Source organism: Somniosus microcephalus, chromosome 5, assembly GCF_052327205.1.
Source record: "Somniosus microcephalus isolate GS21.2 chromosome 5, FLI_Smic_1.0, whole genome shotgun sequence".
In the NCBI taxonomy this organism is placed as follows: domain Eukaryota; kingdom Metazoa; phylum Chordata; class Chondrichthyes; order Squaliformes; family Somniosidae; genus Somniosus; species Somniosus microcephalus.
Genome location: NC_140991.1, coordinates 189,782,841 through 189,808,812, shown reverse-complemented (window position 1 = coordinate 189,808,812; position 25,972 = coordinate 189,782,841). Strand labels below are relative to the sequence as shown.

At 45.0% G+C, this 25,972-nt stretch overlaps 1 protein-coding gene across 3 annotated transcripts in view; it reads left to right on the top strand.

The window, feature by feature from the left end:
* The window catches only part of LOC147117492 (zinc finger protein 385D-like), an 885,325-nt gene that overhangs the window by 795,992 nt on the left and 63,361 nt on the right, over positions 1–25,972 (top strand). For all 3 annotated transcript variants that reach the window (XR_015078456.1, XM_085988518.1, XM_085988517.1), the window contains exon 4: positions 13,638–13,800. Coding sequence is in view for 2 of the 3 variants with exons in the window: in XM_085988518.1 (XP_085844644.1) it covers positions 13,638–13,800 (163 nt within the window). In the remaining variant the exon portion in view is untranslated. The remainder of the gene's footprint in view (positions 1–13,637; positions 13,801–25,972) is intronic.

The window sequence follows — 25,972 nt, the reverse complement described above, 5'->3', positions numbered from 1 at the left end:
CCTTTTCTGCTGGTGTGATGAGCTTTCATTTTTCAACTTTTATAAGTGTGATTGTAGGAATTTTTTAAAGTTTAATTTGTTCATTATCTATGTGCTTCTTACATTTTGAAACAACAAGTTTGATAATAGACCAGAATTTGCTACGATGATAATGATGCATTAATGGCACTTGCCATTGTTAATTTGTAAAAATATCCAGCAATTTATGGAGTAAGAGAGATATGCCATGAGTACTGATCCTCCACAAATTACTGGATGATTTGCGTCGTTCTACTGTTAGCCTCACCAAAGCCGATAAAAGTTCCTTCTCGCCGTGATTGCCAATAATGAAACTGCTGGATTTATGATGTTAATACGAATTATTCCCACGGCAACCATTTAGGGCTGGTCATTAATGTCATAGAGGACCTTGTTAATGATGTGATTTATGGTCCTGACATGAAACTCGACCGTGGAGGCCCAGAAAGGGAGCAATGAAGCTGTGGAGTCTCAGTCCAACAGGTAGTGAATTGTTCCTAGAGGTTTTTTAAACTTTTCATCTGTCATGGCAGTATTTTTGTGTCAGTCTTACCATCCACACTCCAGTTAGTGTTGGAAGACAATAATTTTCAGGACGCAAAGCTGTTTCGACACTCAGAAAAGAGTCACACATTGAAATGCAAATTAGATAGATTTCTTTCAGAAAATAATTTGGGGATACAGTTAATGAGTAATTTAAGACATGACATGCTTGTGAGGAAACAAATTACTTTGGACCTATGATTCCCAAAGCTTTCCACCCGGAGTATTTCCTCATGTATGGGTCTGTTGTAGACTAATTGATAGAGATTGAATGCTATGATTAGTCAACATTATCATTGTAGCATGTGACTACCATGATAGTAGAAGAGAAACTAGATGGACCTTGGTCTTTTTTGTCTAGCAAATGCTGTGTTCCTATGAAAGCAGTGCAGTGGGCGTTCGCAATGGGTGTTTCACTGTTCCTGATCATGATGGACGGGGCTACTGCTTCTATACTGCATGGGTCAAGAATGTTTGTACATTTCGCACACCTACCCTGCCATTCACACATTAACTTCTCAAGGACCAAAACAACAATTCACAAACACAACTGGGTTACAATGTCCTCTTCTTCTTCAGCTTGTTCTTTTTAATTATTTTCTTCCTTTTCTTTTCTGTCTCTTTTTTTTTCTTTAACTCTTAATCCACTCTCTTTCTTTCCCTCTCTTCATTCCTCTTTCTGTCTCTATATATTTAGTTTGACTCTAAGCCATCCTATTTCCTTCTCCGTCATTCGCTCTGTTTTTTTCTCTATCCTTCTCTTTCATTGGTCAAGGAGATAAGCCATTTGGCACAATGTTCATGAGGCTCCAGATGCATCATTGACATTGCTGTGTTTTCAGATCGACTTTCCAGCAATTTGTGGCACAGGTATAGTGCGATATCAATGGTGAGCATAAAAGTCCCATTAATGTCGTTCACCGCGAGATCCACCATTGCAGCAATTTCAGGCTCAATGTCCCCCAAAAAATGTATATACGATGTTCAATTTTACTTATTTCAAATGTTAAATGTAACTTTGATTGACACCATGCCAGTGTTTACAAACAGATCAGGCAACTTGCAATTTGCATTATTAATTTAAAATACAGTTTTGGAAGCAGAATTAATTTCCCCTTTGAGTACATTTGATTATTATGAGGCATTAGGGCTTTAAACATGGCAGCTGTCCTTGTTGCCTGCAGACTGAACACAAATGAGCTAATCATGGCTTTATTCAGAGCCTTTTAGCACATTTTACTCCTTTAAATATGTATCTGGTGCACTGAAATCATAGTGAATCTTCATTTGTGCACCTCAGAGCTTTTAATCAAGCAGTTGTTGATATAATGACTCCCATCATACTGAACCGAACCACTAATTATTTACATGGAGGTTCGTTTAACCCCCACTAAGTTGCTGCATGATTCTCGTATCATGAAAACATCACAAAGGACCACATGTAACTGGCTGCTGTAGGAATGTCTAGTTCCTATCAAGAGACTGAGGTCGACTCAGGCGATCAAACAAATGACGTTTAATGTAAAACTAATTGAGTTTAACAAACAGATGCAAGAAAACTACGAATACAGGTCTAGTCAGTTCGGAGGCTCCACAAGGACTGCTTGGGCGGTCCCGTGGCTGGCGTCATGACGTCATCACGTTTTTTCCACTGGTGCGGGATCATGTGATGAACGGCATGACGTCATCGCGTTTGCCCGCGCTCTTAAAGGGACCGCGCTCTGTACATGCAAACAGTATATACAAAGATACAGACTCAGGCTGTAGTTAACATATTGTTAAAGGGAATTATATACATTTGATCGGAGTCCCTTAGTGGCTCCGCCACATGCGCCCCCCCAGAATTGTCTTTAACAGAAAAAGTGAAATGGCGAGGAGGCCTGACAAGCCTGTCAGAGCGACTTCTGTACATTTGGAGTGGAAGCTGCTGGACGGCGGGCAGGCTGGTGGGCGATTGCGCTTGATCTGGCACGGCGACTGTGGGCGGTCGGCCACGTTTTGCCGGCTGTGCGGACTCGACAGGTGGTCAAGGTCCAAGTGTGCCGGCTTCAACCGGTCAACCGAAATGTGGTCCGGTTTACCTCCGATATCCACCGAGAAAGTTTTGCCTCCCGGCTCTAGCACGCAGAAAGGACCAGTGTAAGAGGCCTTGAGCGGATCCCGATGAGCGTCGTGGCGGATGAACACATATTAGGCGTTCTTCAGCTCTGCTGGGACGTGGTAGCTCTGAAAGCCATGATGCGACATTGGTACTGGTGCAAAACACCTGGCTGCCTCCTGGTGGCTGATGAGTTGATTGGATGCGGACCATGGCTCTGTTGGAGTCGGAAGGAAATCCCCTGGTACGCGTAGCGGCTGGCCATAGATGAGCTCTGCCGAGGACGAGTGAAGATCTTCCTTGGGTGCCGTGCAAAGACCCAACAGGACCCATGGCAGCCTGTCCACCCATCCAGCGCCTTGGAGGCTGGACCTCAGTGCGGCTTTGAGTGACCTGTGAAACCATTCGCACAGGCCGTTCACCTGTGGATGGTAGGCTGTGGTGCGATGTAGCTTGATGCCGAGCCCCTGAGCCACTGTGTTCCAGAGCTCAGAGGAAAATTGCGGTCCACGATCAGAAGAGATGTCTGCTGGTACCCCGAAACGGGCGACTCGAGGAGATGAATGCCCTGGCTACGTCTGCCGAAGTGGTGGATGACAAGGGAACTGCCTCTGGCCATCTAGTGGTGCGGTTTACCATTGTAAGGATATGTGTAAGCCCATGAGAAGGTGGAAGTGGCCCCACCAGGTCCACATTCACGTGATCGAACCGTTGCTCCGGAACAGCGAAGGTGGCCAATGGAGCTTTGACGTGATGCTGCACCTTGGCCTTTTGGCAGACCATGCAGGTGTTGGCCCAGTCGCGGACATCCATATGCATGCCCCGCCAAACGAACTTGGACGACATCAGCCTTTGCGAGGCCTTCATGCCAGGGTGTGACAACCCGTGTATGGCGTCAAACACTTTTCAGCACCAGGCAACCGGCACAATAGGGCGAGGATCTCCTACGGAGACATCACAAAGTAGCATGGTGCCTGCTGCGTGGAATTTGACGTCGGCTGCTTGGAGGCTAGAGGGGCTGGTTCGGTAAGCTTGCACCTCTGGATCCGAGGCTTGATCCGCAGCCATGAGGGCATAGTCGATGCCGAGCTGGACTGCCTGAACGGTCGCGCGGGAGAGGCAATCCGCCACCAGGTTGTCTTTACCGGCCACGTGCTGAATATCAGTAGTGAATTCAGAGATAAACGTTAAGTGACGCTGTTGTCGGGCTGACCACGGTTTGGCAGTCTTGGCCATAGCGAACGTTAGTGGCTTATGGTCTACAAAAGCAGTGAAAGGACGTCCTTCCAGCAAGAACCGGAAATGGCGGATGGCCAGAAAAAGAGCCAGCAACTCCCGGTCGAAGGTACTGTACTTCCGCTCATTTTGCTGACGGCTGAAGAACGCCAGCGGTTGCAACGTTCCATTTACCCACTGTTCCTGCACTGCGCCGATGGCGTAGTCTGACGCGTCGGTGGTGAGGGCGATGGTGGCACCTGGCAGCGGGTGCGCCAGCATGGTCGCATTGGCGAGGGCGCTTTTTGTGTCAACGAACGCCCGGTCCATGTCGACCGTCCAGCTTACCGGGTCCTTGCCAGACTTGCCCTTGAGGGCCTCGTACAGGGGCTGCATGAGCAGAGCTGCCTTAGGCACGAAGCGGTGGTAAAAATTTACCATCCTGAGGAACTCCTGCAGGGCCTTGATAGTCTGCGGGCGCGGAAAGGATGTCACCGCCTCTACCTTTGCTTGCAAAGGCAGCACTCCCTCCGATGTAATGCGATGTCCCAGGAAATCAATGTGGGGCAGACCAAACTGACACTTGGCCGGGTTGAGAATCAGGCTGTGTTGGCTCAGGCGACGAAAGAGGGTGCGTAGGTACGCGATGTGTTCCTCCTTATTTCAACTGGCCACGAGGATGTCGTATAAATAGACGAAAAGGAACTTGAGGTCCCGCAGCACGGAGTCCATGAGGTGCTGGAAGGCCTGGGCAGCATTCTTCAACCCAAAAGGCATCCTCAAAAATTCAAAAAGGCCGAATGGGGTGATGACTGCGGTCTTCTGCACGTCCTGCAGGTGTACCAGGACCTGGTGGTAGCCTCGGACCAGAACCACCTTGGAAAACACGGTGTTCCCAGCCAAATGGGCAGAGAAATCCTGAATGTGGGGGATCGGGTATCGATCAGGAGTGGTAGCGTCGTTAAGTCACCGATAGTCACCGCATGGCCGCCATCCGCCACCAGGTTTTGGTACTATGTGGAGAGGCAAAGACCAGGGACTATTGGACCGGCGAATAATCCCCAGGCGTTCCATCGTAGCGAACTCCGCCTTCATGACCGCCAGCTTGCCGGGTTTGAGGCTCCGGGCCCGTGCATGGACCGGGGGGCCGGTGGTAGTGATGTGGTGTTCGACACCATGCTTCGTGGCCGTAGAGGAGAACGTAGGTCTGGTCAGGTCCGGAAATTCACCGAGCAGGCGAGCGAACTCCTCCGGAGTTGGGAAAGCGCAGGAGACGGTGCGCGACATGGTGGTACCACGGTGGCAAGGAATGGAGTGAAATGTGGCCGCGTTGATCAGCCGCCGGTTCCTCACATCGACCAGGAGGCCTTTGGCGCACAGAAAATCCGCACCGAGGATGGCTTGTGAAACCCCAAACAAATCGCTGGCCACCGAAGCACACCTGGACCCGCCGTTTGCCAAAGGTCCGGATAGCTCCGCCATTAGCCACTTCGAGTGAGAGGCCGTGCCTCCCAGCTTGAACATCAATAGCGGCCGCGGGTATAATGCAGCACTGTGCGCCGGTGTCGCATAGGAATCGCCGACCAGAGATGGAATCGATGATGAACAACAGCTTGCCAGAATTTCCGATTGCCATCGCAGCCGCAGTTGTTTTTTTGGGGGGAGAGAAGCTGCAGGGAGGGCGGCAACATCTGGCTTTCGCGCCAAACCGCGCATGGTAGGAGCACAGCCCCGAAGGTTGAGGAGCTGGGGTGGCATCTGTGGGGGATGGGCGCCTCGTGGCAGCGTAGTTCTGCTACATCACCGCAAAAATCTTGTCCACTTCGGCAGCAAGCGCTGCGCAGTCTGAGACTTCAGACCTGGCCAGGGCAGCTTGTACTTGCTCCGGTAACTGACTGAGGAAGAGCTCCCTAAAGAGGAAGCATTCCGGTTCGGAGCCAAGGCGCGTGAGCATTTGGCTCATGAGCTCAGACGGCTCGGAGTCCCTGAGGCCAGGCATAGCGAGCAGTCAGCGGGCGCGCTCCGACTTCGTGAGCCCGAAGACCTGTAACAGCCACGCCTTGATTGTTTCATACTTGCGGTCGTCCGGGGGGTTCTCAAGCAGGCTGATGATCCGCGATGTGGCGGAGCTGTCGAGTGCGGAGACCACGTAAAAATATCGGGTCTGATCTGCAACGATGTTTCGTAATGCAAACTGGGCTTCAACCTGGATGAACCATGCGGTCGCTTGTTGCTCCCAGAATTGCGGTAGCTTCAATGCAACGGCGTTCGTTTCCATGCTTCGTTCCTTCTGCGAAAACCGTTCGCAAAAGTCGGGGTCACCAATGTAGGAATGTCTAGTTCCTATCAAGAGACTGAGGTCAACTCAGGCGATCAAACAAATGATGTTTAATGTAAAACTAATTGAGTTTAACAAACAGATGCAAGAAAACTACGAATACAGGTCTAGTCAGTTCGGAGGCTCCACGAGGACTGCTTGGGCGGTCCCGTGGCTGGCGTCATGATGTCATCATGTTTTTCCCGCCGGTGGGGGATCACGTGATGAACGGCGTGACGTCATCGCGTTTGCCCGCGCTCTTAAAGGGACCGCGCTCTGTACATGCAAACAGTATATACAAAGATACAGGCTCAGGCTGTAGTTAACATATTGTTAAAGGGAATTATATCCATTTGATCGGAGTCCCTTAGTGGCTCTGCCACACTGCTACATTTACTCACAAACAGTAAGTGCACTTCAAAAGAAAATTAATTGGTTGCAAAGTACTATTGAGGCATCCTAAGGAGATGACAAGATGCTATATTAATACAATAAGGCTGCAATTCCTTGGGGGTTCAGCTGGTGTCCCACTATAGCACCAGCGAGAGACCGGAAGGACCCCCTAGAAAAAAGGCAGATTGGGTCTCTGCTGTTTCTGACCTGCCCTGTAAGTGGCAAACCCTCTGCCCATCCCCTACAGGCAGGTGTCATGGGGGTGGAGCCAGAGGCAGGGACTCCCTATGCCGGAGGTCTTCCTCCAGTGCCTCAGTTGGGACCTGGCATATCTGTGGAGATAAGCCTCCAGACGGACGGATGTGGACCCCGCTTCCCTGGTCTGGACCTCCGAACAAAAGTAAGCAACTATTACATTTTATTTTGCCAGATTTGCCCCCTTATATGGAGGGCAATGGGGATCTGGCAGACATCAGAGGGAGCCTCCCCCCCCCACACCATCATAGCAAGCAGACGCCAGAGTTTCTAGCTGCATAGGGCACCTACTCCATGCTAATTAGATAACCTAGCATTGACCCCGCAAACACTGGTAGGGTCAGCGCTGGAGAACGTTGGTGGGCATGATCGCCAGATCGCATCCCAAGGAATTTTGGTTCCAGCCATTTAACCGGCAAGTCAGCAGACAACTTGAACAAAATGGCAGGAGGTTTGATGTGCATGCTGCAGTCTCCCTCAGTTTACTTGCTGTCCTGCTGCACACTTGCATAATGTAGGGGTATTCCAAGTGAAACTTAGTACAGGAAGCTGCACGTGGCAGAGATTTCACAAGATTAATCTTCTTGAGGGTGGAGGGAGAGAGGCTAGCAAGGAGGACATGAGGTAATTGAATCTGACGGTGGTGAAGGCATATATGACAGTTTCAGTGGTGGAGCGGCGTTGGGATCGGTGGACAATGTTTTGAAGGTGGAAGCAAGTGGTCTTTTTAATGGAGAAGATATGGGGGGAAAAATTTGGTTGCTTTGTGCCTCCCGCTAACGGGGCGCAAAGCAACTAGCGCCGGGTGCGGCGCTGCCGCCGCTGCCAACGCCTCCCGCAAAATTCAGCGGGGGGTTAGCGGCGGTGGTAACCGGTAGCACCTCATGGCGCTGCGCCGCCGGCGGTGACATCATCACCGTGCACAGCACCCCGCTCGTGCCCCGGCCGCAATCTTCGGGAACGCCCCCTGACTTACTGCCAGACGCTATGTCCGACAGGGTCAGGGGGGCCTACCTGCAGCCGGGGAGGCGCTATTTAAAGGTGAGGTGCGGGGCGGCCATTTTTGTTGATGGCCACCTGCTAGCACCTGCCTGTGCTCCCGTCCCCGGCCTCCTTACCTGCCCCCCTGCGGAGTGCCAGCTTCCAGTAGCGCCCCGCTTCCCTCTTGGGGCTCTACCACTCAATTTCTGTTGCGGGGGTGCTAATTTTTTCGGGGCGCTAGAAGTAGCTCCCCGGTGAAGTTAGCACCCCAAAGGGGGCATTACTCAATTTTTAGCCCATGGAGTCTAAAATTAAACATAGGGTCAAACAAGGTGCCATAGTTGTGAACGGTCTGTTTTATCCTTAAACAGTGGCAGGGCTGGGTGAGGAACTAGTGGTAAGAGAGCAGCATTTGCGGCAATGACTGAAGACGATGGCTTCAGCCTTCCCAGTATTTAGCTGGAAGCAGTTGTGTCCCAATCATTTAATGTTGCACATGCAGTCTGAGAAGATAGAGGTACCTGAGGTAGTGCTGGGTGTCATCAGCACACATGTGGAAATTGACTCCATACCTGTAGATGATGTCACCGAGAGACAGCATGTATATGAGAAAGAGAATGCCAAGGATAGATCCTTGGGGCTCTTCAGAGGTGTTGGTGTAGGGATGGGAAGAGAAGCCATTTCTAGAGATGCACTGGCTATGTTTGGAAAGGTAGAATTAGAATCATGTGAGGGTAGTCCTATGAAGTTGGACAACTAAGGAGAGGCATTGGAGAACAATGGCGTGAACAACCCTGTTAAATACTATAGAGAGTTCAAGGATGATGAGGAATAAAGCACCATGGTCAGAGTCACATTGTGGATGTTATTTGTGACTTTGGCCAGGGATATTTCAGTGCTGGGACGTTTTACTATGTTAAAGGTGCTAGATAAATGTAAGTTGTTGTTGTGAGAAAAGTGGGCAAGGTCAGACTGGAGGGATTCAAACAGAAAGTTACAAGAGAGATCAGCACAGAGATGGGAGGCAATAACACATTCAAAGACTTTAAAGAGGAAAGGCAGGTTGGAGATAGGGCAGTAATTGTCGAAAAAGAAAGGGTCAAGGGTGGATTTTTTGAGTAAGGATGATAATGGCAGTTTTGAAGGAAAGAGGGACAGTGCCTGAAAAATTGAAACCATTGAGAAGTCAATATCAATATAAATGAATCAGTACTGCAGAGCCATAGACATATACATAGACTGTACAATTTCCAATGGTGTGCAAATTTAACAAGAAAACCAAAACAAAAAGCAAAAAAAAACTGTAGATGCTGGAAATCTGAACAAAAGCAAAAAATGTTGGAAACAATCAGCAGGTCAGCCAGCACTATGGAAAGATCAGGCAAGTTAATGGTTCATGTGTGGATCCTTCATCTGATCTTTTTTAATAAGCAAATCAAGTCATGTGATGCATCAAGGGCATTTGCCCATAGGTTGAAACAAGTTATTCTCACCTTATATACATCATTGTGAGGCCACATTTGGATGTTTTGAGCAGTTTTGGGTACCTTACCTTCATGCGTGTTAATGAGAATAGGAATTGGATGATTCTGAGACATAGGGGAAAAAATTGAGTCACACCCCTTTTGGGGTGCTAACTTCGCCGGGGCGCTACCCCAATAAAATTAGCACCCCCGCCGCCGAAATTGAGTGGTAGCACCCAAGAGGGAAGCGGGGCGCTACTGGAAGCACCCCGCCTCCCTCTTGGGGCGCTGCGAGGGAATATTGCGGCACTACGTACCACGGTATTGCAGGCCTTCCTCCCCTTCTTAAAGGGGAGGGGCCTTGCGCAGTGCGACCCGGGGCCTAGCTGGGCCACCGGGATCTGAGTGCTGGCAAAAGAGCCCGGCACTCAAGAGAAGTGCCGGGCTCATGGAGCGCAGCCGGCACTCCATGGGGGTGTGTGATCAGGAGGCCAGGGACGGCAGCGGAGGCAGGTGCTGGCAGATGGCCAAAAACAAAAATGGCTGCCCGGCACCTCGCCGTTAAATAGCGCCGCCCCGGCCGCAGGTAGGCCCTCCCTGACCCCGTCAGACATAGCATCCAGTGGTAAGTTGGGGGGCGCCACCGAAGATCGTGACTGGGTCGCGAGCTGGGTGCTGCACACGGCGATGACATCATCGCTGGCGGCGCAGCACCGCGGGGTGCTAACAATTACTGCCGCTGCTAACCTCCAGCTGAATTTCGCGGGAGGTGATGGCGGCGCCCGGGTGCTAGTTGCTTTGCATCCCGTTAGCGCCCTAACGGGAGGCGTAAAGCGACCAAATATTTCCCCCTTAGGATTTTAAATTGTGAAGTGCTATTCACAGATCTGAAAGCATTCATTGGAGAAAAGGAGAACAAAAAGAAATATGATTTAATTCTTTCCACTGATAAGGCATGGATTTTAGCTTGTGAGTACAGAACTAGAGGACATGAATACAAAATTAGTAAAGCTCAAGTCAGTCAAGATTGGAAGATTGTTTTTTCTCACAAGGTACTGGATATGTAGAACAGGCTTCCAGAAGAAGTGCTTATTACTGCATTAACTAACTCTTTCAGGAAAGAGCGGGATAAAATATCTGGTCTGTAGGCTGGTCCAGCACCAATTAAGCTTCCGGAGTTTCAACTCACTTCCTGGAGAGATACAGGATCATAAGAAGGAGCCACCATGACTCATCAGCAAACAAGAGGGAACACTGATCAAATAGAGAAGGACCTGGATAGCTTGGGGAGCTGGATTGAAGTTTAATGTAGGCAAATGTAAAGTCGTTGGGAAAGGATATTAAACATTGGTAATATAAAGTAAATTATATTATTCTACAGGACATGACACGTGAGAAAGGTTGAGGGTATTGATGGATAAATTACTGAAGCCATAAGCACTGTATGCAGCAGCAGTAAAGAGAGCAAATAGCATCTTAGGTTGTATAGCCAGAGGAAACGAGTGCAAAACATAAGGAAGTGATTCTGAGTTTGTACAGAGCTCTGGTCTGGCCCTGCCTGAAGTACTGTGTACAGTTCTGGTCACTGTATCATGAGAAGGACATCCAAGCATTGGAGAGGGTGCAGTGAAGGGCAACTAGATTGATAGCTGGGATTAGGCCACTGAATAATGAAGAGTGGTTGCAGAAGTTTACACTGGGCTGAGAAAGTTAGGGGTGATATTATTGAAGCATTCAAGATTCCAAAGGGCAGAGACAAGATAAACATTAATATGGGATTGAATTTCCTGGCCTACTTCTGCTCAGGCACTGGATAGGCTCTGCAAGTGCTTGTCCAATCCGAGGTAAGCTCAAATTTGGTGGGGTGAGCCATTAGAATAGCAGAGCTTTGTGCTAAGAAATGGGGGTGGAAACAGGAGCACAACTGCAGGCTTGAGAAGCTGTGGGACTGACTCCAGCCTTATGGTCTTCTGAATGCTGTTGGAAAACAGAAGCCAAAGTCTCTGGGCCCAGAAGTCCAAGAAGTACCGCAAGAGCAGTAGGCATACATTCTAATCATTAGCTTCTCCTATTAATGACCTAACAAATCCGCTGCTTTTTAAGTAGTGCTACAAAGAATAATACTACTGGAAGATGCATAAATTAGATGCAAATATATGTTATTAAACAGAGTGTAGAGTGTACAAAGGTTTTAGAGAGAGTGCAATGCAGATTCATTAGGATGTTGTCTGATGTGAGGAAATACAAATACGAAAAAAGACTTGAAAAATTGGTTGTTTTTTCGTTAGAACATGCAAATTACAGGGTGATATGATAGAAGTGTTAAAAATTCAAATTTCCAGATTAAAATTAGGTCTCCAGAATGAGGGGCCATAGATACAAGATAAAATTAAGAGATTTAGAACAGAGAGCAAGATACATTTCTTTACACAGAGAGTTGTGAGGCTATGGAATTAATTTCCAGGCTTAATGGTTGAGGCAGAAACTGTGTTAATATTCAAGATTAGATTGGATAGGCGGATGAAGGAAAAGGGGATAAGGGGTATAGGAACAGCGCAATCTAAATGTACACTCTCGGGAGCCGCAAGCCTACATTTCATTGTACTGCACTTGTGCACTAACAATGACAATAAAGTTGATTATTATTATTATTATTATAAATATAATTAGGACTATTTGCTCACATGGAGGGTAAAGGACTATTATGTGGACTGGTTGGGCCGAATGGCCTGTTTCCATGTTCTAACTTCTATGTAAATACATTTTCATGAATGTAGTGAAGACTGTCCCCTTTAATTGCAACATATTAGTTTGAAATAATGTTATGTTACCAAAAGTTATCGCCAGCAACAAACTTTTAAAAAAATGGTATAATTTATAAAATATTGAAACATTTCATGAAAGAGATGAACTGAAAAGTCCTAAAATTAACTTTAGTATAATGGGCATTTCGATTTCCAGTGCATTACTTTGAAGAATACAATTTTTCTTCTGTGCTCCAGCTTGCCATGACGCAGATGTCCACAAGAAAATTCAAACCATCAAAAATTGTATATTGCACAATTTAATTCAGTCCTCAATTCAGCATAATAAGTCTTAACTCTGACAAAAAGATCAGAAAGGTTTTCCAAAGTTGTCACTTAAAGCCAAAAAACACGGATAGATTTGAACTTTCACTGCCAAGCAGTGAACAGGTGGTAGCGATCGGCCGCTCGTTGTACATACCGCCCGAGTTCCCTATTCACTGAAGCCTATAGAAAGGAATATTGGGCGAGGAGTATAACGGGCAGCTGAACCACGCCCATCAGTTTTCCACCTGGTGGTGAAAGTTAAAATCTACCCCATGATTTGTTATTGTAAAAGGGTCTCTTGTCTATATATATCTATATATATCTGAAACATTTTTAATATTATGTGATTTGCTCACCTCAATACAATAGAATCCTGCCCTGCTCCCAAAATGGTAGGTTTGTTTTTCTACCCTTTTTTTTAAAAAAAGCCCTCGATTTGTTATGCCAAAAGAGAGATTGTTTATTTCTCTAAGCAAGTTTCTGTTTGAGTTACTGAATCAAAAGCATGCAACCGCAATATGTGCCACTGGACATAAGTAATTCAAGCAAATTGTTACAGGCTGCAAGTTCATGTCCTTATGTAGTTAAGCACTACAATACCTAGCTCTGTTGCAGATAAATCTAATTATAAATAGCGTTTTAGTCTGTGTTTTAATCTATCATGTATAACAGGACTCTATGCTAGATGAGACTTATTAGGATTTATTATACAGCAGGTGTTTTCTGTAAGACAAAATTAGAATTAACATGTAAATTTTTGGCCAGATATGATTACAACCAAAACCTTCCTCAGCTACTATCATAAATCTGCTTACTCAACTATATTATGGGAGCCAAACCACTGAGGCTCATTGTATATCAATATTTGGTTAAAAAAAGCATATTTAACACCATTTTTTTACCCTAAGACATGTCAGCCTATATGTTTCATAATTTATAGTGCTAGCTTGTGGTGTCTCTCTTGATGTTTCATGTCATTTATTTTTTCTTGTATCAGTAACATGCATGTGCTTTTGTTCTGTGTTCCTTTTTACTTTTTTTCTGATGACCACTAACACTGTCTAAAAAGTTCTTTCAATAAGGGCACCTGTTGTCAGCTAACTGAGGTGTATGAGTGATTTTATTTTGAACTACTGTCATTACATTCTTGCTTAAAATTGTTGACATTAGTAATCATGGAATGTGGTGCCCATTATTGAAAGTTGTTCTGTATTTTCACCAATACAGAGGGTGACAGTTAAGAAATGAGCCTGATTGCATGGTTCATTTGTTCTCCTTTGTAGAGCCAAGCCGGGGCACACTACAAAGGCACTAAACATGCCAAGAAGCTCAAAGCACTGGAGGCCATGAAAAATAAGCAGAAAACTGTTACTACCAAGGACAGCGTAAAGACCACCTTCACTTCCATCACAACCACCACCATCACTGCCAGCTCTGACAAAGCAGGTTAAGAGATATCTTTGTTCTTTTTCATTTCTGTGCCTCTTGTCTTTTATTGCTTAGGCTTGGCAAAAAAGATATACATATATATATTTGTTATAGGTAGTTGTGAAAATTGAATGTTCTGTTGATCTATTTTTTGTTTTAAATCCTTCTATTGTTTTCACTTCCCAATATTTCTCTGGTTTTCAGTGGGATGTGGTGATTTCCTGTTGATGCTATTGGTGTTCCCGCCTATATTTCATTAATTTTACTGCCCTACTTGTACCTAAAACTCTTGTATGAATGCCATCTTAGTGGATGTTGTGCCTAGTGGGGACCAACCTTTTTACGATCTGTTAGCTATGGGCATAAGGTCTCTCAACGTGGTAAGTGCTTGCTCTTTTTTAAAAGTTTTTCATAGTCGAACCAATTGGTATCAGAATACACATTGGAGTCCCAACCCACCAAGGTTAGCACACAGTCATGCCTGATGTGAAAAGACCTGGGAAATACAAGCAATATTCCATGTTGGCATAAAACCAACCTCTAGACTCTGCCTGGTATTATTTCTGCTACCAATTAAGATACTGTGTAAAAGAGAATGTTGGGTACAGGGGGGTGCTGCCTCCAAGTTGAACTTTTAAGCCAGTATGCTTCTGCCTATTCTTTGATTCCCAGTAATAGTCCCAAGAATCATACTGCCAACTCCAGAAAATTGCAGCATGGCGTTAACACAAGTCATAATTATCTCCAGGGGGGAATTTGTAGTTTAGAATTTTTTTTAAATAAAACATCAATGTTTCAAGCACAATACAGTTAAGCCAAATGTAAAATATTCGACTAAATTTCCATAGCCTAAAAATGACAGTTTGTGATATTGGTATATGAACACATAACGTAAATGGGCTAATATCCCTATTAAAACAGTTATCAAAGGAATGACATAAATATGTGTTAAGCATTCATACAGTAATTTATAGGCTTACATTTGATTATATTGGCTATGCCATAATGTACTGTTTTAAAGGTTTAATGTTGTTTTGCGAGTTAAGTGTTCCTATATACAAGCATAGCACCAGTTTGGAGAACTGAAGATGATATCAACAAATAGCAACTATCATTCAAATTCAGTTTGTCTTCATAGGCTGCTATCTGGTCCACTAGAGTTCTTTGCTTCAAGGTAACCCTACACTGGGAGAGGGAAAGCCAGCAAGATCAGCAACTCCAACACCATCATTCCCCCACTCCCTGCAGAATACCTCTCAATTACAAAGACTCTTGATGGTAGTGATGGTGAAGTCCCTGCCCAGATCATTGAAAGTGGGCATGTGATGGGAAAGACATTAATAGTTATCTAATTAGAAAATGGGGGAGGGGGGGATAAAATCAAAAGACACACTTTAAAACGATACGATTAGATATATAAATCTACCACATTATTTACAATCAAGACATATTTGAGCAGCTTCAAAGCCTTGGGGGGAAAAATTCAGTTGCTTTATGCCTCCCATTAGCGCCCTAAGAGGGCGCTAATGGAGCGCAAAGCAACTAGTGCCCTAGCGCGGCGATGTGTGCACCGCTCGCGAAACTGACCAGACATTTTGCGGCGGCACTAAACAGTACCGCCACGATCTCCTGCGCCCGCAGATCGTGACGTCAGTCGAGTGTGCAACGCCCCAGTAGCGCCCTGGACCAGATATTGAGTGGCACCCCCTGCCTTACCGCCTGCCGCTAGCAACGACAGGTTGAGGGGAGCGTTTTTCAGTCGGGAAGGGACTGGGGGAGCGCTATTTAAAGGTGACCACTTCCTTCCTTTTTTTAGTCGGCGACATTTTTGCACCATGCATTCTGAGAGAGAGAGAGACTTCTGGAGATATTCAAAGCTGTGTGAAGGAGTTTTGGGTACTGAGCAGCACTTTGCAGGTTCATTTTGATTTGACCTTCCTTGCATCGATTTAGAAGAGCTGCTCAGTACCCAAAACTCCTTCACACAGCTTTGAATATCTCCAGAAGTCTCTCTCTCTCAGAATGCATGGTGCAAAAATGTTGCCGACTAAAAAAAGGAAGGAAGTGGTCGCCTTTAAATAGCACTCCCCCAGTCCCTTCCCGACTGAAAAACGCTCCCCTCAACCTGTCGTTGCTAGCGGCAGGCGGTAAGGCAGGGGGCGCCACTCAATATCTGGTCCAGGGCGCTACCGGGGCGTTGCACGCTCGACTGACGTCATGATCTGCGGGCGCAGGAGATCGTGGCGGTAGTGTTTAGTGCCGCCGCTGCACTCTGAGCTCTTTCCCTGGGTCTCTCCATTGTTCTTTCCAGCAGATTTGATGCACAGGTCTCTCCAGGCCGAGATTCAAGGCTGCAATGAGCAGGGTGTGGCTGGAGAGTAAGATCGACCCTCCCCTTTAAGAACTGGCTGGCGCCAGTGTGTCTGTGTTCCATTGCTGACTGACATCACATGAGCTTCGCCAGCGCTCTGAGGTAGCGCCTTGCTCCTCAGCGTTAGCGCCTTAAGACAGGTGTGTAGCACCTGATTTAGCGCTCCAATCACCTCCAGGGGGCGATAGAAGCCAAGTTTGCAGTCGGAGGCGATAATTAGCGCCAGGCGCTAAACTTTGCGCCCGGCCGATAATTGCGCCCCAAATGGGGCGATACCAAATTTCTCCCCCTTGGTCTTCATGAAGAGTCTGAAACTGCTAAAAACGTTCTAAAAACTGTCTGATAAGAAATGTCCGCTGCCATCAGTAATTTTCCAAAATGCTATTCTATTTGTACATAGGAATTTCCAGCTTGCCAAGTGCAAATTCTTGTAATTGCATCTTTAAATATATATTTAAGTTGTTTTTGTTTAAAATATATGTTCATTTACTAGGAATTGTATGAGCCTGAAGGATGTGTTGTTCTTTTCTGTCATTTTTTCATTCAGTTCCCTTCATTCTCTGTGCATGCTTATTCCTTATTCTTGCTTAAGCTGATATCTGAGATGCAAGTTTGATAAATACAGGTTTCTTGATTGTCATGATTTCATTATGGTGCAACTATTTGAAACCTGCAAGCATGACAACATTATAAAAGTGACAATCTATAATAACAGTCAGGTCGCACAACGTGGCCTCATTTAAAATGATTTGTCTATGACTGATTTTTGCAGCCCTCATGTTATAAGCTGGAACTATTACATAATTCATCCGTTCACCTACTGATAATTTCTCACTGTCAAACCAAAGTATTACAGATCCTGTCATGTGATAACATAACGTCAAGTCTTACATCCCAATCATATCACCTTCACTGTTCTTATTGCTTCTCTTGCCTAACAATAAGTAAACTCAAGTACTAATGTTATTATTTCCAAGAATAAACGATTGTATAAAAGCTGTTAAGAGATATCTTTGCATTATCCTTTACAAGTTACATATACGTCTGGCCACTAATCAAAGAAGTGAATTGAGAAAGTATATTTTGATGGGAATCCTCTATTTCTTAGCCATATTTCTTAAATTCTGATACCCTGTACATGATTGTTTCCAACTTGCTTGTTCCCAGTCTTTGTCATTGTACACAATTCAGTAAATTCAATTTTGGACTTGACAGTAGATCCCACCAAAGCTAACCTCATTTTTTAGTGCCTTTTCTGTGCACCGATAATCTATTCTGGGTCAGTCTGGAGAAAATATGCACCAGTGTGAGGAGAAACTTTTCAGATTGGCTCAGCATGAGGAACACCTTATGATATTAGAATGATACGTAACTTTTTTTTCTTCCTGTCACCACAGCTCCTTGAAAAATATGCCTTCCTTTAGTTTAACTTCCTATTCCAACCTTCATCATAGTTTCATCTTATCCACCTTTGTGGATTGAGATGATTTCATTCATTCCCATTGCACTCTAACCTGTTTTTCTTGGCATCATTTACACTTCTCATTCCATTATCAAACACCACTAACACCAATAACACAGCCTTTAGTTACTATCTACTATCCCACCTCAGTCATATCAGAGAAGCAGTTTCCACCTTCCTCTGAGACTCCTGTTCCAACTTGTATACCTCAGCAGAGGGCACAATCTTCTGCTCTTCCAAAGCATGTCCAGGAATTGCTACTTGGCCCCCTTGAACAACTATCTTTTTTTGAGTTAATCATTTACTGTGGCTATTCTAGCTTTAAGTTTATTATCTAATCAGAATGAAAAGCTGTTGTGAATAAGCATGGGGTAGTTGATGCTAATGGGCTTCCTTTACTGATCTTCCAGAATGTTGACATAGACCTCATTCTATTTTGTCAAAAGGCAAAATGAAATTGTTTTGTTAGCTGCAGATAGATATTCTACTCATCACAAACATCTAGTTGTTATAAGAACCATGTCTAGCTCATCCTTATGTGACTCATATGGGCCTGACAAAACTGCCCTTCTTGACACTGACAATTTATCAGAACCTGATAATATAGATTAAAGGTATGAAATGTCCCATTGAGGCAGTTAGATTACTCTCTTTAGTGCTCTGGCAATTTGATCTTCTCAGAGTTCACAAGTATGGCCATCAGCCTGTCAAATGGAGGAACTGCTGGTCAGTGTCTGGACTCAGAGGGTGAGTGCACTTATTTTCCTTGTTGCGTATATGGCTACATATTTTACATCCCATTGTAATGTATACAACATTGAAGGGACTATTTTGTTTTGCGGATGTACATCCTTAGTTGCGAGCGTATATAACAGACGCGTATCGATTTGCACAGTCAGTGCTGAAGTTCCAGTTAACCAGTAAAGATCACTTGAAGTTACTCTCAGTCTCTGCTACTTTATTATTTTATGTAGTTGTGTATAGCGGTACAAACACAACAAATTGGCGATGAGAATTATGAACCTACGTCTTCCTATTCTGGCATCGCATCCAGAGGACACCGAAATTTGGAAGAAAGGAGCGAGAAGGTAGAGAAAACGGAGCACGCTTGCTAAGCTAGGCAGGGGATACGTAAGTCATGTGAAAAGTGCACAGGACTTGCATGACACTAGCTAACTAGTAAAGAAAGAAAAACGGGTTTGGAAAAAAAAAATGGCGATGATTGGCACAATTGCAGCATTTGATAGCAGCATTGAAGACTGGGCAACTTACATTGAAAGAGTGGAGTTGTACTGTGAGGCTAATGGAGTGGAGGTAGAAAAGAATGCCACTGTTTTGCTGAGTGTTATGGGCGCAAAGACATACGGGCTGCTATGTAGTTTATTAACCCCTGAAAAGCCAGCAAACAAATCATTCAAGCAAATAGTGGACACACTCCAAGACCATTTAAGCCCCAAACCACTGCTCATAGCCGAAAGATTTAAATTCCATAAACGGAACCAGCGCAAAAATGAAAGCATTTCTGAATATTTGGCAAAGTTGCGCAAATTATCAGAACATTGCCAATTTGGAGTGGGCTTATCAGACGTATTAAGGGACAGATTTGTGTGTGGCATGCAAAGTGAAAGCACACAAAAGAAGCTCCTGTCTGAAAAAGACCTCACATTGGAGAAGGCTCTGAGTATTGCAATATCAATGGAAGCAGCAGCACGTGGCGCTTTAGAAATTCAACAAAAATCCCTGGAATGTTCAACTAATAAAATGTCACTGAAACAAGAAAAGAATTGCTATCGCTGTGGCAAAATGTCACATGACCACAATGACTGTTGGTTTAAAGACAAATATTGCAGAAAATGTGGCAGACGAGGGCACATTGAAAGAGTCTGCAAAGCAAATAAGAAGCCGAAAACTGATACAATACAGAGTAACAAAAAGGTACATCAAGTGACTGAAAACAAGAAAACTTTCAAAGATAGATACAAGAAGGTACACTACGTGACTGGAGACAGTTCAGATAAAGAAAAAAGTGACACAGACTCAGAGGAAGAGGATCTGGCTTGTCTAAAAAACTACACAGTGTGAAAGAGACAGGGGATCACAGAATAATATGGGTTACTCCAGAAGTGGCAGGAGTTAGGCTGAAAATGGAGTTGGACACAGGCTCAGCTTTAACAGTGATCTCTGTACATGACGACAAACGACTGTTTTCACACATACCGCTAAGGCCAACTAAAGTACTGTTAAAGACATACACAGGACAAAGAGTGTGCCCCAAAGGTAAAATAAAAGTGGACAGTGACATACAAAGAAAAAAAATACCGCAATTGAACCTCTATGTAGTGGAAAATGGAGGACCACCATTGCTGGGACGCGAATGGCTCAGGAAAATACAGTTGGATTGGCACACCATCCAAGCACTGTTTGTGTCAGCAAAGGAGGACAGCAACGCCACTCCTGTGAGGCTGTCACAATTACTCTCTGACTCTCAGGAAGTGTTCAAGAAGGGAATAGGAATACTTAAGGGCATGAAAGCAAAAATTAAGATTGAGGAGAACGCAAATCCAAAGTTCCACAAGGCCAGACCAGTGCCTTATGCAATTCGCCCTTCAGTAGAAGCAGAGCTGGAGAACTTGGAGCAGTTAGGGGTCCTGTCCAAGGTGGATTGGAGTGAATGGGCCACATCTATAGTTCCAGTGATGAAGAAAACCTCCAGCACAAATCCAGGAAAGCCAAGAAAAGTGCGCATCTGTGGAGACCTTAAAGTGACTGTTAACCCAGTCCTCCACACAGTGCAGTACCCATTGCCTCGCATTGAGGACATCTTTGCTTCCCTGTCAAGAGGGGGATGCTTCACAAAGATTGACTTGGCCCAGGCCTATCTCCAAATGGAAATTGATGATGCATCAAAGAAGTACCTGACAATAAATACGCACAAAGGCCTTTACCAGTACAATCGGCTGGTATTCGGAATAGCATCAGCTCCTGCAATCTGGCAAAGGGCAATGGGCCAAGTCCTGCAGGGGATCCCAGGTACTCAGTGTTATCTTGATGACATCATCATTACTGGCAAGAATGAAAACGACCACCTTTCCAACCTCAAACAGGTGCTCATCAGGTTACGGGAGTATGGGCTCCGAGCAAACCGAGACAAGTGTGAGTTTTTCAAAAAGGAAATCTCATACTGTGGACATGTGATTGACAAGGACGGTTTACATAAGTCTCCAGACAAGATTGAAGCTGTGATTAATGCACCAACACCTGAAAATGTGTCTCAGTTGAGATCATATCTTGGACTGGTGAACTACTATCACAAGTTCTTGCCCAACCTATCCACAGTGTTACATCCACTAAATGCACTGCTACAGACAGGGTCACAATGGAAGTGAAGTGACAGCTGTGAACAAGCTTTTCAAGAGAGTAAAAGACTCATTACTTCAGAAGAGGTGCTAGCTCACTTTGACCCATCCTTACCTATTCGACTGGCATGTGATGCTTCACCCCATGGCATTGGTGCCGTGTTGTCACATAAGTTCCCAGACGGCTCAGAAAGACCAATAGCCTTTGCCTCAAGATCATTGACTACAGCTGAACGCAATTATGCACAGATTGGCCAAGAGGCCCTCAGCCTTGTGTGGGGAGTCAAGAAATTCAACCACTACTTGTATGGTCAACAGTTTACACTGTTAACTGACCACCAGCCTCTCGTTTCAATCTTCAACCCAAGGAAGGGCATTCCAGTGATGACGGCACAACGGCTTCAGCGATGGTCACTCTTCCTAGGGGCTCACCTGTATGATATTGAATACAAGGGGACCAAGCAACATGGCAACGCCAATGGTTTGTCACATTTACCACTGCCGACCTCAGAGAGAACTACAACAGTTGACTCAGCAGAGGTATTTCACACAACAATAGTTGAGCAGCTACCAGTGACAAACTCCCTCATTGAAAGAGAAACACGCAATGACCCTACATTGTCAAAAAGTTTATGACATCACTGTGAAGGGATGGCCAGTGCATGGTGACTTATTGTTTCCAGCATTCTCAGCTAGGAGGGAGCAGTTATCAGTGTGTCGGGGAACACTGATGTGCGGCTCACGAGTTGTGATTCCTCCCAAGCTTCATAACCGAGTGCTAGATGAACTGCATGAAGGCGACTTAGGTACAGTAAAGATGAAAAGCCTTGCCCGTGGTTACGTGTGGTGGCCGGGAATTGACAAACAGATCGAGGACCTGACAAAGAGCTGCTCAGGATGTCAAAAGGTCCAGAACGCACCACCACAAGCCCCTCTCCATCCATGGGAATGGCCCTCATCACCATGGCAACGTATGCACATCAACTTTGCTGGACCGTTCATGGACTCCATGTTCTTGATTGCAGTCGATGCACATTCCAAATGGCCCGAGGTCATTAAAATGTAATTAACCACATCTGAAAAGACCATTTCAGTTCTGAGGACCATGTTCGCTAGAAATGGCCTACCAGAACAAATCTGCACAGACAATGGACGACAATTTGTCTCTGACGAATTCCAAGGTTTCATGAGGAAAAATGGAATCAAGCACTACACATCTGCCCCGTACCATCCAGCTACAAATGGCTTGGCAGAAAGATTCATACAGACTTTCAAGAAGGCCATCAAAGCAATGTACAGCGAGAATCTACCACTGCAACACAAGATAGACAATTTCCTCTTTGCTTATCGGAACGCAGTACACGCAGCCACTAATCAGACTCCAGCGATGATGTTTCTGAACAGGAACCTGAGATCTCGCATGGACCTTCTTAAACCGAATGTACGTCGTGATGTAGAGAACAAACAGTTCAAACATTTGAATGCTAAGCCAACAAGAAGCTTCAGTGTGGGACAGTCAGTTCTTGCTCATGATTTCCGGAAGGAAAAGTGGCAACCAGGGACAATATCCACAAGAGAGGGACCACTGATGTATACAGTGGATGTGGGAGAGAATGTTTTGCGATGTCATGTGGACCAAATTCTGGATATTCAGGTGGAAAACACCCCTATACCTCGCCCAGACTCACCTGACATGGAAACAGACACTTCTGATTCATCAGCATCAGCACCAGCCTCATCCACAGCTGAGAGCTCTACCTGTGCTGATAGCTCACCTGATGCAACTGTACCTATACAGTCTCATTCCCCAAAGCAAAAGAGTCTGGAGAGACGTTACCCAGAGTGGCAGAGGAGGCCTCCCCAGAGACTTGACTTGTAAAGATCACTTGAAGTTACTCTTAGTCTCTGCTACTTTATTATTTTATGTAGTTGTGTATAGCAGTACAAACACAACACCCATAATTACAACCTTCCTCCATTCTGCCACATCATTAGCTCTTGTTACTTATGTGATTTCCTGGGTTATGCTCATCAGTTGCAACTCAGTGCCTCCCCTCGCCACCACCCCCATTCCTCCCACATACATTTCTCTCCCTGCCTTTAGTTTACTTGAATTTATTTGTCAGCATCCACAATTTTCTTTCTGGGAGGATATACCACTATTTCTATGTTTTGTATTTCCCCTGCTTCAAATATTTTATTGCCATGTTAACTGTTATACACAGTGCTGTAAATTTCTTCCCTATAGATGTTGTCCTTCTATGATGCTCTGTTGCCTGTGCTTCAGTGCAAATTTATAATTTATTTAATTTTTCATAATTCAATCCATTTGACTCCATTTTCCTCTCCAAACATAGCACAAGGCCTCGGAATTCAACCTCTGTTCCTGGGCTCCCTCTTCTCATTTCCTGGTTTGTTCTCCCTGGCAAAGTTGAAAATAGATTTTTTTCTCTACAGTGCTATCATCTAAATACACCTTGGTTTCTATTTTATTGCCTTGCAAAAGGGATCGTCTGTCCTTTTAATTTCTTATAATATCCTCTTCAAAGGCCTTACATAGTTTCACTCCTTCCCTGTTTATATTCTGTTAATCCCTATTTCTATGGACTTGATTTAGGGTTAATGCACATTTCTGGGGCTCCAATATCACTGAATCTCATCAGGGTTTCATTCTGAAAGATCCTGAACCATTTTCCTTTCAGATTCCAAACATCTGTGTAGGTGCTGCACTGGTTGATGTGTTGAAGCAGTTACTTCTTTCTTTATTCAGTGAAGGTACTCAGGGCTCTAACAGCTTTATATTCAATCCAAGATTTCTTGGCTTCCTATTGTTATTCATTCTCTCCCTCCACTTCTTTTAGGAAAAGGAGTCAAAATCCTACTTATTTGGGTGTTAAGAGGTTCTTAAATTGTCTCTGTCCATTACTTCACTTTTTGTGGGCACACATACACACAGATGGATTTTTGGGGAATAGTCCTCACATCTTTTCAATAACATATAGAAACATAGAAGATAGGAGCAGGAGTAGGCCATTTGGCCCCTCGAGCCTGCTCCGCCATTCAATGAGATCATGGCTGATCATCCAAATTCAGTACCCTGTTCCTGCCTTCTCTCCATATCCCTTGATCCCTTTAGCCTTAAGAAATATATCCAACTCCTTCTTGAATATATTTAATGAATTGGCCTCTACTGCCTTCTTTGGCAGAGAATTCCACAGGTTCCCCATTCTCTGGGTGAAGAAATTCCTCATCTCTGTCCTAAATGGCTTACCCCTTATCCTTAGACTATGACCCCTGGTTCTGGACTCCCCCGCCATCGGGAACATCCTTCCAGCATCTAGTCTGTCTAGTCCTGTTAGAATTTTATAAGTTTCGATGAGATCCCCTCTCATTCTTCTAAACTCCAGTGAGTATAAGCCCAATTGACACAATCTCTCCTCATACGCCATTCCTGCCATCCCAGGTATCAGCCTGGTGAATCTTCGCTGCACTCCTTCCATGGCAAGGACATCCTTCCTCAGATAAGGCTCAAATAATTATGGCTTGAACTATTTCTCCCATATTGTTTACCTTTGATGAGGTATATTCCTTCTTTGAGTTAGAATACCTTGTCTCAGTGGGATTTTGTAATCTACCTTCATACTGGGTTGTTGAAAATTCTCCACCCTCCTTCAGAAAGTTTGCCCACAAGGTTTCCCATTCCCCAAGACTCAACAAGCTTCTGCATTTCAATTCCTCCTCTCTTTAGTGATTTACTGTAATATCTGCCATGGAGCACAGCTGCCCTGGTGACCATTCAGCTCCTCTTATTTAGGAATCTTTGATGTTTGCTATCTCTGCCTATTGAATGGGTGTCTTATAGAATTCTGTTGTATTCTTTTGTGTTTGAATTCATATTTCCCTTTTGGTTTAAGGAATCCAGTCCTTGCTGCTTGCATTGCCTTGGAAGATGCAAATGTTGCCTTACATATAGGGCGTTGCTGCTTGGCTGATGATAGAAGTTAGCAAAACATGATTAAGTAAATCTTCAAAATGCATTACATGGATGTGTATTCTCCCCATCCTTCTAATTATTGGGGCAATTTTAACACTACACATCCAGCATAAACCGGGCGGTGGGCAGTTAAAATCACCCAGGTCACTTACCCGCCCTGGAGCCACCGGGAACTGATCTTCCATAATTTTAAACTGCTCAATTGAGCAGGCAGCAAGGACACCTGCCCAAAGCCAGTGGGGTCCTTCTTAAGCATGACAGGTTCTGATGATGCTATCAGGACCCGACTGCAATTTTAACTAGGTGGCATGTGCGGAATAAGATGGCGAGTTTCCACCAGGCCAAACCAGTGGTGAGAGGATTGGAGCCAGAAGAGACCCAAAAAGATAAGTTTAAAAACATTTTTTCTACTTTGCTTGTAGGACCAGGAGCAGGAGTGCTCCTACAGATCCCACCAGGAAAGCTTAGGCCTCTCCTGCCTCTAGGTTGACCAGCCTCTGATTGCGGGATTCCCGCGGGACAGCTCAAACAGCCTATACTACCACTTACCTGCTAACTGACAACTGGCCGGCGCCATTTTCCACCACTTCCCACTCAAAATAGGTGGGAATTCGGCCGACGGGATATAAATAAGGTTTGGGAGTTAAAATACCCTGGACCTCATATTTGGAGTTCCAAACTCACACCACCGCTCACCTGCCGAAAACTGATTCACAGTTAAAACTGGGGCCATAGCTTCAACTGTATTGGGTGGGACATTCCAAATAATAACATCTGTTTTGACAACGCTTTTTCACCATTGCATTGTAGGAGAAAATTAGTTTTACAACAATTCAAATTTATAAATCTTCTTCTCCTAAATGCATTGGCAAATCACTGTTCCCACCTACCTCCCTAAGGAATGTTATTGCATCTTCTGTCCTATCTGGTTAGGCCTTGCCTTTCCTGACATCCCTTTCTTTTGTCTCCTTTTAGGGAAGAACTCTAGTTGACAGGTGAGAACTTTG